The sequence below is a fragment of the Haematobia irritans genome, chromosome 4, assembly GCF_050003625.1.
Source record: "Haematobia irritans isolate KBUSLIRL chromosome 4, ASM5000362v1, whole genome shotgun sequence".
Taxonomy (NCBI): domain Eukaryota; kingdom Metazoa; phylum Arthropoda; class Insecta; order Diptera; family Muscidae; genus Haematobia; species Haematobia irritans.
Window position 1 is genome coordinate 184,130,119 of NC_134400.1, and position 15,125 is coordinate 184,145,243.

A 15,125-nucleotide genomic window follows, 5' to 3' on the forward strand; every position below is an offset into this window, starting at 1 on the left:
ACCATGTACCAAATTTCAGCCGGATCGGATGAAATTTGCTTCTCTTAGAGCAATCGCAAACCAAATTTGGGGGTCCGTTTATATGGGAGCTATACGTAAAAGTGGACCGATATGGCCATTTGCAACACCATCCGACCTACATCAATAACAACTACTTGTGCCAAGTTTCAAGTCGATAGCTTGTTTCGTTCGGTAGTTAGCGTGATTTCAACAGACGGACGGACGGACATGCTCAGATCGACTCAGAATTTCACCACAACCCAGAATATATATACTTTATGGGGTCTTAGAGCAATATTTCGATGTGTTACAAACGGAATGACAAAGTTAATATACCCCCATCCTATGGTGGAGGGTAAAAGAAAACTTACATCTAGAATAATGAAAATCTTAATCTAAAACAAGACAACAAGAGGCCATATATTGACATCACGTACCAAATTTCAACAGGATCGAATGAAATTTGCTTCTCTAAGATACTCCGCAAGCTATATCTTCGGGTCGGTTTATATACAATTAGCCAGAAAATAAAAAAATTGCGTAAGTCTTTGTGCAATAGTGTTCACTTTCTGAAAAAGAATCACCGTTCCTCACGAAAAGTATATACTTCTTTTCTAAATAAATTTTCTTACAGCGAAGAGCAAATGGTAAACGATGGTTGTTTCATTTGGGACGAGCGAATTATTTTTTTGCGTGTATGTATATATGTTAAAAATGTCGAGAAGCCAAAAACTCGACGTTTCCAAATTCAGAAAATCTCGACAAGTCCACTTTTTCAAAATTCCGTAAAGTATTTAAAGGTTTAAAAGTCATTTTCAAAATTTTCCAAAGGTTGATGTCGATTTGTAGCTTATAATACGCTGTTCAACAATTGTGATACTGAGTATTAACATTGAATTCGTTGTTCTTCATTTACACAAAAAAAAATATTTTTTTTTTTGGATTCAATCACGAAATTAATTTTTAAGTGAATTAATTAAAGTTTTAATTAAACATTTTTTTTAATTGTATTAAAATTTTTATTAAGGAAATTTTAGCGGTATATTTTTGTCTATGCTTACGAGAAAGATTTGTTTTCTCAGGAACAAAATTTTAAACAAACCTTTATCCATAAATAATTTTTTATAAGCAAAAAAAATTAATTTGCGACAATCGCTAAATCATTCGTCACAAAAGTAAAGTAAATTTGATTAGAAAGAAAATACTTCGTAAGAAAGGGGAATTTCTATTGTCTAAAATTTCGTTCCGGAGGAAAGTATTTTTTCTTTTTGTGTACTGCCACCATACGATAAACAAACATCGAAATAGAGACATATTTCATATATTCATTTAACCATAAAAAGAAGCGGAAATCGTTCATCGTTTCTTAGTCATCAATTAGTATATTGATACATATTAAACAAGAATATTTTGACATTGATGATGATTGACGATGGTGGCATTTGATTTGGTTTTAACTGCTACAATGCGTTAATTTTTACTCATCGTATTTAATAAAAAACCGGTACATTTATAGATGCCAAAATGGCAAAAGAAAAACATTTAGTTTATACAATGCAAAGAATTCCCATTTTGGAAGATTATCCCCACATCTCGTGTATATTTCCATGTAAACAAATAATCAAACTATTAAGCTCACCCCTTGAGGTAACATATACAAAAATGGCTTAATTAACTAATTGTGAAAAATGCTCTTAAATGTCAGAATTTGGAAAACATCGTAAATGATTTATAATGTGTATTCAAAGTACACTGCAAAAGTGAGTCTAGTGGTATAATCTAATAGCTACTCAGAAAACAAATTTTTGGTTCTATGATGAAATTAAGTGATCCAAATAATTTTTATTTGAATTTGCCTCAATCTTAAAAACGAATGTATGAATCCAAGAATTAATTAGAAATACAAATATACTTGATTTAAAAATTAATTTCTTCGGCCCATTCAATTGTCAGACTTCTACAAAATCTTGGGCACAGCTAATGCCTTGGGCACAGTGTGGCGCAGGGTATAAATATGGAAAATATTTATAATATTAATAATTTTTCAAAAATGCATTTATGATTCATCAGTCGATAAATTTGAATTAGTGGTATAGGAAAATTTTAGTCCTTTTTACAAGTTTTCGTCTTAGCAGTAAGTATCGGTATGAAATAAAATTGAGAAAATTTGCTGTAGAAATAAAATTTTTAAATTTTATTTTTGAGAAAATTTGCTATAGAAATAAAATTTTGAGAAAATTTTCTGTAGGAATAAAATTTTGACGAAATTTTCTATTGAAATAAAATTTTGTTTATAGAAATAAAATTTTGACAAAATTGTTTATAAAACCAACATTTTGACAACTTTTTCTATACAAATAAAATTTTGACTAAATTTTTTATAGAAATAAAATTTTGACTAAATTTTCTATAGAAATAAAATTTTGACAAAATTTCCTATAGAAATAAATTTTTGAAAGAATTTTCTGTCAATACATATATATAGGTATATGGTTTTAAAATAAAATTAAAAAAATAAAATCGTTTGTTCGAAATATTTTAAATAAATTTTTATGGTGGAGGGCATTAAAATGTATCGATTCTAGTCTAACATTCTAGGAAATTTCCAATTACATTCCGTAATTGGAAGTTGCTTTCCATTTACAGTCAGTCATCCGTACATAGATCGAATGTATAACGCAATGGAAACTAATTTGCGTAAAAACTTTTTTAGTTACAAAAATGTGAAGTGTTTTAAAAAATTTAGTTTAGGAGTCGAGCAAAATTTTTACGACTTCGACTCCAGCAAAATCTTCACACTGAAAAAAAGCATACTCGGTTCCAAAGATTTTGTCTCTACTTTAAAAAATTTGGTATTGATTCCGAGCCAAAGAAGCAAAGAATACAAGTAAGGATACTTTTAAGACACAATTCTCTTTTAAATTTAGGTTTTGTGTACTTGCTTCTAGGAAGCAAATTTTAATTTTTCGCTTTCTCCGCTTTTTTTCTTCATATGCTATCAAAGTCCTTTAAAAACGAGTTAACGGCAACTTTATTTTCCAAATTAGGACTCGACTTCCAGTAGAAATTATGCTATGTTTGAAGTAAAAAACTTCTTTAAAATAAAGTTTAACTTTATTTTCCAAATTAGGACTCGACTTCCAGTAGAAATTATGCTATGTTTGAAGTAAAAAACTTCTTTAAAATAAAGTTTTGAAAAACATGTCCTATATTTGAACGATTTTTTGCTTTGTAGTCAAGATGCAAAAAGACAACAAATTTAAAGACAATTTCATTAAATTTAAAGAATTTTTCTAAATTATTAAAGTCAAGTTGACCTTAGCCTATAAATTTTTTCTTTCATGTTAAGATACCCATTTTTAAGTCAAATCACTTAATTATAAGGACAATACGACTTCATTGAAAAGTTTATCGACTTTTGGACAAGGAAAATAACTTTATTTTAGAGAAATGCGTCTTCTATGCTAAGCAAAATTTGTATTCGTATTTTAAAGACATGAAATCTTTGACCTCACGACAATATTTTTTTCAGTGCAGACTACGACTCCACAGCCCTGGTTTACACTGAAAATATACATTTGATGAGAGGTGACTTTTCATATGTATTTTGATCTGTGGAAAAAAATGGTTTATACTTTTCTGGCGACAAATAGTAATTGTAAGACACATTTTTTTTAATTTGCTCTTTTTGCATCGATATTTTTTGAACCACTTAACTTATCACAGATCCAATTATACGCGATTATTCGTAAATACCTTTCATTTAAGTACCAACAACAATATAATCGGACATTTCTAACTCGAGATATAATTTGTTCAGTGAAAAAAACGCGAAAAACTAAAAATAATGGGATATCTAAAAAAATGTTCCATAAACATTTTTGTAAAATTTTTTTTTTCAGAATTCAACAGATAAAAATATATAAGAAAAGTTACATCTCATGAAATGTACATGAAAAAAAATTTTTTTTTGTAAACTAGTCTTATAACAATTGTTGTTGGATATTTCTTTGGATTCGAGTCAAAATTTTATGAATCAATGAATAGTATGTATATAAAAATAACTTATTTCCGAACAAAATTCTTAAATAGAAATGTTTTTTTAGTTTAATTAATATATTTTTTAAATTAATAAAAAAACAAGTATATACGACCGTAAGTTCGACCAGGCCGAAACCCTCCACCATTGATTGCGTAGAAACTTCTATGAAAGACTGTCATCCACAATCGAATTACTTGGGTTGTGGTATCTTAAAACTCCTTAACATCGTGGACTTTTGCACCGTACGTAGAGAGCCAGAATTGAAATATGGGGGTCGCTTATATTGGGGGCTATTTAAAATTATGAACTTGATATGGTCCAATTTCTGTGTGATTGGGGATCGATTTATCTGAGGGCTATATACAACTATAGACCGATATGGACCTAGTTAGGCATGGTTGTTAACGGCCATATACTAGCACAATGTACCAAATTTCAACTGACTCGGATGAAATTTGCTCCTCCAAGAGGCTCCAAAACCAAATCTCGGGATCGGTTTATATGGGGGCTATATATGATTATGGACTAATATGGACCACTTTTGGTTGTTAAATATCATATACTACCACCACGTACCAAATTTCAACCAGATCGGATGAATTTTGCTTCTCCAAAAGGCACAACTCTGGGGATCGGTTTATATGGGGGATATATATAATTATGGACTGATATGAACCAACTCCTGCATGGTTGGTGGATACCATATACTAACACGACGTACCAAATTTCAACCGAATCGGATGAATTTTGCTCTTCCAAGGGGCTCCGGAGGTCAAATCTGGGGATGGGTTTATATAGGGTCTATATAATTATGGACCGATTTCGACCAATTTTTGCATGGGTGTTTGAGGCCATATATTAACACCACGTACCAAGTTTGAACTGAATCAGATGCATTTTGGTCTTCCAAGAGGCTCCGAAAGCCAAATCGGGGGATCGGTTTATATGGGGGCTATATATAATTATAGGCCGATGTGGACCAATTTTTGCATGGTCATTAGAGACGATATACTTACACCATGTACCAATTTCAGCCGGATCGGATGAAATTTGATTCTCTTAGAGGCTCCGGAGATCAAATCTGGTGATCGGTTTATATGGGGGCTATATATAATTATGGACCTATGTGGACCAATTTTTGCATGGTCATTAGAGACTATATACTAACACCATGTACCAAATTTCAGCCGAATCGGATGAAATTTGCTTCTTTATGAGGCTCCGCAAGCCAAATCTGGGGATCGGTTTATATGGAGGCTATATATAATTATGGACCGATGTGGACCAATTGGTACATGGTTGTTAGAGACCACATACCAACACCATGTACCAAATTTCAGCCAGATCGGATGAAATTGGTTTCTCTTAGAGGATTCGCAAGCCAAATTTGGGGGTCCGTTTATATGGGGGCTATACGTAAAAGTGGACCGATATGGCCCATTTGCAATAGCATCCGACCTACATCAATAACAACTACTTGTGCCAAGTTTCAAGTCGATACTTGTTTCGTTTGGAAGTTAGCGTGATTTCAACAGACGACTCAGAATTTCAGATCGACTCAGAATTTCACCACGACCCAGAATATATGGGGTCTTAGAGCAATATTTCGATGCGTGACAAACGGAATGACAAATTTAATATACTCCCCATCCTATGGTGGAGGGTATAAAAACGAAAAATGAAAATTTGCTTCCTAGAAGCAATTACACAAAACCCAACTTTAAAAGAGAATTTTGGTTTAAAAGTATCCTTATTTGTATTCTCCGCTTTTTTGGCTCGGAATCAATACCAAAATTGTTAAAGACAAAATCTTTGGAACCGGATGTGATTTTTTTCAGTGCATAATCATATCTATCTTGTGTTAGCTCTTTTTCACGTAAGTTTTAGTTAAGTAACATTTTATAAGTAACATTTAACTTATATCGTAATTTCAGTTATAACAGGTGTATTCAAACAGTTTAACGGTCCATTTCTCATATCCGTAATGAGGGCTTTTGTTCGACTAGGAATTTATAAAGAAAACTTTGTTCTTATTACCGTTTCACGAACGGGTTTGTTTGGGCTATGACAAATTGATTTTGTACAAAATATCTTTACGTTCTTAGTTGTTTCCATACCAGTTGTAAACCTCACACTTTTAGATTAAAATATATTGATTTTATTAATTTTGACACGGTGTGTCAAAACAAGAATGCATGAAGGGTATTTCCGATCAGCAGTAAAATATCAAACACACCCAAAATTATAGGCAACAGGTGTTTTCTAGGGTGTTCCCAATTAATTGTATCACTTTAAACCGCAACATTTTAATTTTCGGCATTCTTCTAATTGATAGTGTTTTGACATTGACTGCTGATGACGGCTAGTGAATGACCAAAGCCAAAAACCAGTTCATATCAAATTCCATTAATCCATCATTGAAAATATTTCTATGTTAATTAGAAAATTAGTGTAGACTGTTGAGAACTCAATTTCTAACGGTCATTGAAAATATTTCTATGTTAATTTGAAAATTAGTGTAGACTGTTGAAAATCTCAACTTCTAAGGGCCTTTTTTGACTGGCCGATCCTGTTGGGTGTCACCAATTAATTATATTACTTTAAAGTGCAATATTTTAATTTTCGGCATTCTTCTAATTGATTATGTTTTGACATTGACTGCTGATGACGACTCTTGAATGAATGGCAAAAACCAGTTCATATTATATTCCATTAATCCATCGTTGAAAATATTTCTATGTAAATTTGAAAATTAGTGGAGACTACCGAACCGATCTCAACTTCTAACGGCCATTTTTGACTGGCCGGTCCTGTTACGCGTGTCCAAAAAAAATTGGGTGCTAAGTGTTAAAACGGGTTAGTCCACCTGTGGCAAAGAGAAAAATAATCCCATAGTAAGTTGGGAGGAGTTATTGTTGTTCTAGTATGAAAATTAGACAGAGCCGAACCGAACGTATACTAAAGCACAAAACAACTAACAAACAAGCCATAAAATTTTAAGCAAATCACCGGCCAAACGAGAGAAAAGAAAACAATGCATAATCAATGATGGGGAGATCGATGAAAAAAAAGTAAAAATCTGTTCATTCGTCCGTCCATCCGTGCGATAGAGTTTTGAACAAAATAAAACAACCAAAAATCCCATAAAAAAACTTTTGTTGATTAAACAATGGCCCAACATCATCATAATCATCATGAGCAACATCGGCATAGTATCAAGCATTGGCAATATATTCTGCTTTTAGAAAAGCTTTAAGCCCAAAAAATATGCAAATAATCGGAAATATTATAGCCATATTTAAGAAAATTCAGAAACATTTCAACAAAAACGCCAGAAGACGATACAACGCCAGTGGAAAAGGATCGGGAGCATAATACGGGACACAGTGTGAATTACTATCAAAGTTTGAGAGAAAAAACTAAGCTATTTGGATATTGAAAAAAAAATTGTGTTTAATTAAAACCAAATATTGTGACAAATGATCAAATTCAAACTGGACTTGCAAACATAAAAAAGCATATTTAAAACTTGTTATACAGTTAACTTTTTTGTTTTGTGAAATCCTAAAAAGACTGATAAAATAGAAGTAATGTCGCCTCTTTCAAACGTAAGTTCAATGACCCTTGTGTGATAGTGCGAGTAACATATCCTTTGTATCCTTGTAGTTAAATAGTTTAGTGATAATATATATGGTCCTGCTTGCATCAATCTTTGCCGTGCCCCAAACTGAGCGGGAAGCCCAAATCACAGATTTTCGCGTAGCACCTGCTGATGATCAAGGTGTTTTCAAATATGCCTTTGCCACCAGTAATGGCATTGAAATTCAGGCTGCGGGCAGTCCTTTAGAGTCCATAGGAATCTATAGTTATACATCACCGGAAGGAGTACCCATTGAAGTTCGTTATATAGCCGATGAATTGGGTTTCCATGCTGTTGGACGTCATCTACCTCGCCCTCCACCTATCCCCGATTATATCCTGCGATCACTTGAATATATCAAAACCCATTCGAAACAGAAACGTAGCAAATGGAGTGTATGAGAAAATATTGCGCCATAATTGTTTCATCATTCATCATTTAGTGATTAATGTTTTCCCCGTTAAGTGAATAGTTTTTATGCTTTAATTAAGTTCCTTTTAATTGTTGAAAAAAAAATATTGATGATTATTATGTTTTTTGCTATGTTAAGTGATCAGTATTTTATGCGAGAATAAATTATTTATAGTCAATTAAAAAACAAAACAGAAGAAAAGTTTAATAATCATTTTTTGTGGAATTGTGAATATCAATGAGTTTGGCTCGGGCAACAACCTTCACCTGTGGAGTGGAATCCTGAGGCTATGCGGTAATAGCATTTTAACAAAGAAAAAAAAAAAACATCGTATTAATTATTTATGCTATAATGATTTTATTCTAATTGAAAAAATATATATTCTCTTTTAGATTTTGCAATGTTTGAAATTTTACAATGAAATGAACGCTTTTATGAACTAAATGCATCCAAAGAAAAAATACTTTCCTTCGGAACGAAATTTTAGACAAACGAAATTACACTTTCTCTTTGGGAACAATTATCAACGATTTTATGCCCAATGATTTAAACCGTTTTTATACCCTCCATCATAGGATGGGGGTATATTAACTTTGTCATTCCGTTTGTAACACATCGAAATATTGTTCTAAGACCCCATAAAGTATATATATTCTGGGTCGTGGTGAAATTCTGAGTCGATCTAAGCATGTCCGTCCGTCCGTCTGTTGAAATCACGCTAACTTCCGAACGAAACAAGCTATCGACTTGAAACTTGGCACAAGTAGTTGTTATCGATGTAGGTCGGACGGTATTGAAAATGGTCCATATCGGTCCACTTTTACGTATAGCCCCCATATAAAGGGACCCTCAGATTTGGTTTGTGGAGCCTCTAACAGAAGCCTATTTCATCCGATCCGGCTGAAATTTGGTATCTGGTGTTGGTATATGGTCTCCAACAACCATGCAAAAATTGGTCCACATCGGTCCATAATTATATATAGCCCCCATATAAACCGATCCCCAGATTTGGCTTTCGGAGCCTAAAAGAGAAGCAAATTTCATCCGATCCGGCTGAAATTTGGTACATGGTGTTGGTATATGGTCTCTAACAACCATGCAAAAATTGGTTCACATCGGTCCATAATTATATATAGCCCCCATATAAACCGATCCCCAGATTTGGCTTGCAGAGCCTCAAAGAGAAGCAAATTTCATCCGATCCGGCTGAAATTTGGTACATGATGTTGGTATATGGTCTCTAACAACCATGCAAAAATTGGTCCACATCGGTTCATAATTATATATAGCCCACATATAAACCGATCCCCAGATTTGGCTTGCGAAGTCTCCAAGAGAAGCAAATTTCATCCAATCCGGTTGTAATTTGGAACATGGTGTTAGTATATGATCTTTAACAACCGTGCATATCGGTCCATGGTACATATCGGTCCATAATTATATATAGCCCCCATATAAAACATTCTCCAGATTTGACCTCCGGAGCCTCTTGGAGGAGCAAAATTCACCCGATCCGGTTCAAATTAGGCACGTGGTGTTAGTATATAAGAACCATACCAAAATTGGTCCAATCACACAAAAATTGGTCCATATCGGTTCATAATCATGGTTGCCACTAGAGCCAAAAATAATCTACCAAAATTTTATTTCTATAGAAAATTTTGTCAAAATTTTATTTCTAGAGAAAATTTTGTTAAAATTTTATTCGGTTCATAATAAAATTTTCATCATTGTCAAAATTTTATTTCTATAGAAAATTTTGTCAAAATTTTATTTCTATTGAAAATTTTGTCAAAATTTTTATTTCTATAGAAAATTTTGTGAAAATATTATTTCTATAGAAAATAATGTTAAAATTTTATTTCTGTAGAAAATTTTGTCAAAATTTTATGTCTACTTTGTCAAACTGAATTATATACGTAATGGATCGATCTTTTTTGATTTAATATATACCACGTATGGACTTACATACAATTTAGAAGATTGTGTTAGGAGGTTTTAAGATACCTTGCCATCGGCAAGCGTTACCGCAACTTAAGTAATTCGATTGTGGATGGCTGTGTTTAGATGAAGTTTCTACGCAATCCATGATGGAGGGTACATAAGCTTCGGCCTGGCCGAACTTACGGCCGTATATACTTGTTTTAAACTCGTTTATTTGTGTTCAAAACAATTTTTACCGTTAAAAGAAATATACAATTTAGTTCCTCGGAAAAGGAAACTCTTCTTTCAGGGTAAGCTGAAAATTTCATGAATAATCAGGATACGCAATGACTTGGGTTGGCCACCATTTTTTTTTTAATTTATACTGAAAGAAGAATTTTCTTTTCTGATGCACGAACTTTTAGACAAAAGAAATTTCATTTTAACACTAAAATTTTTTATTAAGGCACAAATTCGGATTTATTTGCTTTTGAGGAGAATACTTTATGGCGCAGGAGATATTCGTAAGTAAAATTCATCTTGTCTGTTTACAATGGAAAAACGCTTGGTCTGTCTCAGAGATTTACTCAGTACACTCAAAAATAGTAAACCCACCTGAAAGAGAAATGTTGGTAAATTGTAGACATTTCTAACTAAACTTTATTGCAAACGCCAATATCACATAAATAAGTAAATATGTTTCGAAAAATGTATGATGATATATTCGACATAAATAATAGAAACTAAAATCTATTCGATAAAAGAAAGATCGAATAAACTCAAAAATTTCTACACATAAATAATTTTTTTTTTACTTGTTAAAAAAAATTTCGTAGATTGAAAAAAATGGAGTTCAAAATTGCAAAAATGTCCTTAATGCCATACGAAATTCAAGATGGTTGCAATTGTGGTAAAATTTACAAATTTTAAGAAATTCGCAACTATTTTGTGGAAAATTCGAATTAGGTAAATCTCTATGCTTTAAGTTTATTTAATTAACGTACACAAAAAATTATGAAATTCAAGGAAATTATTTCAAATTGAAAAATTGTTAACTAAAAAATAATAATTGCCATGAACAATAATAGAGTTAAATTGGCTTTAGTATCCTGGAGGGTTCACTTTTTATACCCTGCGCCACACTGTGGAACAGGATATTATAAGTTAGTGCATATGTTTGCAACACCCAGAAGGAGACGAGATAGACACATGGTGTCTTTGGCACAAATGCAGGGTGGGCTCCTGAGTCAATATAGCCATGTCCGTCTGTCCGCCTGTCCGTGAACACATTTTTGTAATCAAAGTCAAAGTCGCAGTTTTAGATCAATCGACTTTGGCACAAATATGTGTGTTTGTTATATATATTTCGCCCGATATGGACTTATATATTGCTTTAAATTTTGCACAAGAAGAACAATTAGTACTATAGTCATGTGTGCAACATTTTGTTGAAATCGGTTCAGATTTAGATATAGCTCCCATATATATCTTTCGCCCGATATGGACTAACACGGTCCCAGAAGCCAGAGCTTTACCCCAATTTGGTTGAAATTTTGCACTGGGAGTAGAATTAGCATTGTAGCCAAATTTTATTGAAATCGGTTCGGATTTAGATATATCTCCCATAAATAGCTTTCACCCGATTTACACTCATATGACCACAGAGGCCAATTTTTAACTCCGATTTAGTTGACATTTTAGCATTGTAGCTATGCGTGGCAAATTTGGTTGAAATCGGTTCAGATTTACATATAGCTCCCATATATATGTTTTTCTGATTTCGACAAAAATGGTCAAAATACCAAAATTTTCCTTCTAAAATCGCCACAGCTTAGTCGAAAAGTTGTAAAAATGACTCTAATTTTGCTAAACTTGTAATACATATATATCAAGCGATAAATCATAAATAAACGTTTGCGAAGTTTCCTTAAAATTGTAGAAATCTATCAAATTCTGCCCAGATCGAGTGATATTTAAATGTATGTATTTGGGACAAACCTTTATATATAGCCCCCAACACATTTGACGGATGTGATATGGTATCGAAAATTTAGATCTACAAAGTGGTGCAGGGTTTAATATAGTCGGCCCCGCCCGACTTTAGACTTTTTTTTACTTGTTTGGTATTGATAGTGATTCTGAAGAAGCCGAGCACTGAAGATGAATTTAAGAGGCAATCCTTTGTTTTAATTTGGGGTTTGCATAATTGATACTGGAATTTTAATTTATTCGTTTTTCTGTCTTTTGATCATGTGGTACACTTAAAGAAAGTGAAATCACCAGGCAATAAAATATGGGTTGCTTTTAGAAATATTTAACTTAACTATGGTATAATAAAAAGTCTTGTATGTCAAAAATATTTAAATATTTTTCGATGAATTCAATTTACTTGACATAATTAGTTTTGTTTTCTAAAGTTTTTAAACAAACGACATTAAGAAAAAACATAAACATAAAAACATAAGAAGTTCAATGTGAACAATTTGTTTGATCTAATATACATATTTTTGGAAGTACTTTGTGTGAAATTTGTATTTAGTAAAAGTTTTCGCTTCATTTGTTTTGCTATTTTTTCCTTTTTTAGTTCCTGTGTCAAAACTAAATACCCCCTGAAAACACCCTCTTGTAGCGGGTTACTTGAAAATATATAGAAATTCAAGACATAATAACTTAACCCTCTAATGCCCAATCCCGCCTTTAGGCGGGCTTCATTTAATAGGGAAGCTTTTAGTAAAACACACCTTAAGACAACAAAAATGGTAAAATAAAAAGAAAACTTAGGGCGTTTTCGTTTCGCAAAAAATATGTTGCCTTGGTGTTACACTACTTTTTTCCTCATTGTATTTTCCCTGAAATTAAAGTGTCATTCCAATGTTATTGTTAATTCATAATGTTGTGAGGGATACATGATCCAAAATCTATGATAATGTCCTTCACATTTGGCAATCAATTTCGAGAATGTTGCACATTTTTCCCCAATCGAAATCGCCATTAGTTTAAACTGTTCAAGAGGCTTTGCAGCATATGCTGAATTTTACCGTATAGATTTTTCTTGTTTAGTTTTCTTGCTTTTGTGTCGTTAACATTGAACATTTAATCAGCTGGCAAAAAATTGGGGCATTAGAGGGTCACGAATTTTGGTTAAAATGGTACGCTTCCCAAAAGGTAAATTAAAAGTTTCTACATATGGAGGCTATATCAGATTATGAATTTATGAGAAAATTTTTCGTTTGAATGTTTCGTGAATGTTTAAGTGTGCAATTTTATTTGAGATCTAATTTCTGTAAATTTTTACCCCCAGTACTCGAGTGAACATAAAGCAAAATCGGCAAATGCTGCTTATAGTTGGAAGCCACGTTAGTGCAATGATTGGCATGACCGCCTTGCATACAAAGGTTCATGGTCAAATCGGGAGATCAGTCTATATAGGGGCTATACCTAAACATTGGTCGATACACACCACTTCACTACACCTATTTGTGGACCTAGAACACCATTCATCACAAAAATTCCCCATTAATGTTTGGTTCGTTTTTATGATAAAACAAGTATATACGGCCGTAAGTTCGGCCAGGCCGAATCTTATGTACCCTCCACCATGGATTGCGTAGGAACTTCTACTAAAGGCTGTCATCCACAATCGAATTACTTGGGTTGCGATAACACTTGCCGATGGCAAGGTATCGTAAAACTTTTTAACACTGTCTTCTAAATTGTCAGTTAGTCCATAAGGGGTATATATTAAACAAAAAAAGGCCGTTTAAATACGTATATAATTCAGTTTGACAAAATTTTCTATAGAAATAAAAACTTGACAAAATTTTCTATAGAAATAAAATGTTGACAAAATTTTCTATGGAAGTAAAATGTTGACAAAATTTTGTATAGCAATAAAATTTTGACAAAATTTTCTATAGAAATAAAATGTTGACAAAATTTTCTATAGAAATTATATGTTGACAAAATGTTCTATAGAAATAAAATGTTGACAAAATTGTCTATAGAAATAAAATGTTGACAAAATTTTCTACAGAAATAAATTTTTTACAAAATTTTCCATAGAAATAAAATTTTGACAAAATTTTCTATGGAAATAAAATGTTGACAAACATTGCTATAGAAATAAACTTTTTACAAAACTTTCTATAGAAATGAAATTTTGACAAAACTTTTTATAGTAATAAAATTTGACAATTTTTACATGGCTGTTAGAGGCCATATAATGTACCAAATTTCAACCGCATCGGATGACTTTTGCTCCTCCAAGAGGCTCCGGAGGTCAAATCTGGGGATCGGTTTATATGGGAGCTATATATAATTATGGACCGATATGGACCAGTTTTTGCATGGTTGTTAGAGACCATATACTAACACCACGTACCAAATTTCAATCGGGTAGGATGAAGTTTGCTCCTCCAAGAGGCTCCGGAGGTCAAATCTGGGGATCGGTTTATATGGGAGCTATATATATTTATGGACCAATTTTTGCACACTTGTATACTAACATCAGGTACCAAATTTCAAACGGATCGGATGAATTTTGCCCCTCCAAGAGGCTTCGGAGGTCAAATTTGGGGATCGGTTTATATGGGAGCTATATATAATTATGGACCGATATGGACCAGTTTTTGCATGGTTGTTAGAGACCATATACTAACACCACGTACCAAATTTCAATCGGGTAGGATGAAGTTTGCTCCTCCAAGAGGCTCCGGAGGTCAAATCTGGGGATCGGTTTATATGGGAGCTATATATATTTATGGACCGATATGGACCAATTTTTGCATGGTTGTTAGAGACCGTATACTAACATCAGGTACCAAATTTCAACCGGATCGGATGAATTTTGCCCCTCCAAGAGGCTCCGGAGGTCAAATCTGGGGATCGGTTAATATGGGGGCTATATATAATTATGGACCGATATGGACCAATTTTTGCATGGTTGTTAGAGACCGTATACTTACCGGATCGGATGAATTTTGCTGCTCCGGAAGGCTTTGCAAGCCAAATATGGGGATCGGTTTATATGGGGGCTATACGTAAACGTGGGCCGATATGGCCCATTTTCAATACCATCCGACCTACATCAATAACAACTACTTGTGCCA

General features: G+C 33.0%; 2 protein-coding genes across 2 annotated transcripts in view; one reads left to right on the forward strand and one right to left on the reverse strand.

The window, feature by feature from the left end:
- Positions 1-15,125, reverse strand: part of LOC142232805 (pupal cuticle protein Edg-78E-like) — a 240,630-nt gene that overhangs the window by 140,972 nt on the left and 84,533 nt on the right. The gene's annotated exons all lie outside the window — the stretch shown is intronic.
- Cpr78Cb (Cuticular protein 78Cb) lies at positions 7,443-8,138 on the forward strand. The gene is made up of 2 exons (XM_075307632.1): positions 7,443-7,650; positions 7,709-8,138. Exons 1-2 carry the CDS (start codon positions 7,633-7,635, stop codon positions 8,081-8,083), a joined length of 393 nt encoding a protein of 130 aa, XP_075163747.1. The 5' UTR covers positions 7,443-7,632; the 3' UTR covers positions 8,084-8,138.